The sequence below is a fragment of the Clytia hemisphaerica genome, unplaced genomic scaffold (genome assembly GCF_902728285.1).
Source record: "Clytia hemisphaerica strain Z4C2 unplaced genomic scaffold, Clytia hemisphaerica genome assembly, whole genome shotgun sequence".
NCBI classification, from domain to species: domain Eukaryota; kingdom Metazoa; phylum Cnidaria; class Hydrozoa; order Leptothecata; family Clytiidae; genus Clytia; species Clytia hemisphaerica.
Window position 1 is genome coordinate 5,336 of NW_027104090.1, and position 2,676 is coordinate 8,011.

Sequence of the window (2,676 nt, forward strand, 5' to 3'; positions counted from 1 at the left end):
TTTCACATATTTGCGTTTCTTCTCTTTCTCCATCTGCTTCATAGTGCTGGCAAGATTTTGGCTTTGGTAACTTCTGGCAAAAGGGGAAAAGACCCTTACGTCGAGAAATGCCTTCTGTTGCCGTTGCCAAAATCCTCTTAGCATTATGTCAGCTCGAAGTTCAGTTGGCCGTAATATTGACCAACTCATTATGGCGTATATGGATAAATCCTCCCACCTTACATTGAAGGGCATGGTTCACGTTGAACTTGCATCCACAAACACAATCGTTGGTAGGTTTTTCATATCCCAACCATAGCGTAAGTAAATTGCGTCGAAAAATTCTCTTTTCGTCAAGGAGAATTCTTCAGATTTTATTGGCAGCGAAGATAACCACGCGGATGCACCATGTGAACATGCGATGTCGATGGCCTTCAATTCGTTTGGTGAAGATCTCGTTTTCAATTCGTTCAGCTTTCGTTCATTGAATGAAGTCTTGGAATCAGGTGGTGAATTAGGTAGATCATTCGAGTTACCTGCAACCATATCAACGTTCTGGTTAATGATCTTTCGAACAAGATCTTGCGTGTGTTTGATGGATTGCTGGAATTCGATTCCACAACTCTCCGTGACGTCAATGATACCTAATCCACCCAACTTCACTGGTAGAGACAGCAATTGACGTTCATAGTCGTTACAGGTTCTGCCGTCGCACAATGCAGGGATGAAGTGGTGTCGAATTACATCTTCTACTGGTTGAAGAAGTGTTTTCACGTCGGGAACGGTTCGAATGAGGTAGTTGAATTTGTGCACGAAACCAGCGGTGAATGCACAATACGCAGATTGAGGATACGCTTTCGCAATCTCGGAAAGTAGTTTGAGCTGTGAAACCCAGTCATTCACGAAATCTGTGACGTATTCGATCTTAAATTCGTTTGTTCCAACTGCTGCACCCAAATGGCGTTTTCCTTCTTTCGTGATATTGATACCCGTACCTTCAAATATGACTTTTGCGAGCTCATACTTGTCTGGCTTTACTACTAGCCATGACTTCGAGCTTTTTGGAAAGTAGCCAAGATGTGGACCAACGTTTTGAAGCTTCACCCACCATCTTAGAAGAAACTTCAGTTGACCAGCAGCACTTAGGTCATCAGCATATGCGACTTGGTTGATGTTGTTTGAGTCGATGTTTTCCAACAAGGGGACGAGTGCTAAAGCGTAGAGAGGCATGGCCACAGGATCTCCTTGGGTTGTACCTTCTGACGAACTGATTTCATATCCACCACTGACAAAGAGCCTTGCACTTGACGAGTATGTGTTGCTGATGAAGATAGCAATCTCAGGACAAACAATTTGAATGTTGTGAATCATGACTCGTCGATTTATTCGATTGAAAGCGTTGTCAGCATCAACCAACAAGATTCCATCGCAATTTTCTTCTTCGAATAAGGTTCGCATAGCATGGACTGCCGCCTCACAACCGGACTTCTGGCCACCACATAGCTGAAGATCTCCAACACATTTCAAGATGTTTGGTTTTAAAGCTGCCACAACCGACTTTCCAACCAACCGTCTCAACACTTCTCCAATCGCAATGGGTCTCACACCTGGGTTTTTATCCAAAGGAATCAGTCGACTTGATAGCAATGGTTCCAGGGAGCCATCCTGCCAAAGTTGGGGCTTGTAACATAACTTGCGTGACAATTTGGCGATGGCGTCACACAGATTCATACTGTGAGCTCCGAAAGAGGCTGATGTTAAAATCCTTCTCCAACCATCTGCATCAAGAGTTGATGGACCCTTTTTTGACGTCAATGCAATGTCTTCTTTCAATCTTTTGCAAGCAAAGATTTTAACTGCCAAATTAGTGCCCACTTTTTGCCTACTTTAACAATTAGAATAGGCAGGGCAGAAGGTCGGCCGTCTAAACTAAAGCTTACCTATCTACTTTATCAGCCCTTATTACGCTACAACCTAATTTTGGGCTTACGCGCGCCAATCAAGGCTGTTCAAAAGCAGCCACCGAACAAGGGGTTTCTTCAAAATGCTGTTCTAGAGGCATGTCCCAGGTGTCCCAGCTGGGAAATAGCGATCTGTTAAAAACAAGCTAAATGCTGAATGGACCTACCTGATGATGAAAGTTAGATAGCAATGCAAGGAGAAAAACGAAAAAAAATCAGTCAGAAAACATAGCGTTTAGCGAAAATGCATAACGTAAGAAATTCATCATTGATTGATGGTAGGGGGAGAGGGAAGGGTTGTAGGGAAAAAATAAATAGAAAGTTCTGGTCACAAAAATCAGTTTTATTGACAATTGAATCATGCTTGATGGTGAGCATTGTTATCAATAATGTTTTTGTGTGAAAAACATAGAAATATAAGGAAAAAATCCAATGAAAATCTGCAAAAACGGCGATTTCCGGAATTTTCAACCGGAAAAAATTTTTTCTCTAAAATCGAACTCCGCCATGTTTTGAGCATTGCGAATACGCATCTTTCTGCAAAAAATTCGAGAAATGTCAAAAAACCGGTTTTTCCGGCATATTTCCGGCATTTTCGGCCGTAAAAAAATGTTTTTTGAAAATCGGGCTCCGTCACATTTTAGGTATTGTCATATTGCGTCAGTGTGCAAAATTTCATAAAAAAATATAAAGTACAGCTCGAGAAATTCAAGAAATACTCTCTTTCCGGCGAAAA

At 41.9% G+C, this 2,676-nt stretch overlaps 1 protein-coding gene across 1 annotated transcript; it reads right to left on the reverse strand.

Annotated features, from left to right (window-relative positions):
• Window positions 1–237: 237 nt before the first annotated feature.
• LOC136812697 (uncharacterized) lies at window positions 238–1,710 on the reverse strand. The gene has a single exon (XM_067069222.1). The coding sequence runs from the start codon at window positions 1,708–1,710 to the stop codon at window positions 238–240; it is 1,473 nt and encodes a 490-aa protein (XP_066925323.1).
• Window positions 1,711–2,676: the final 966 nt, after the last annotated feature.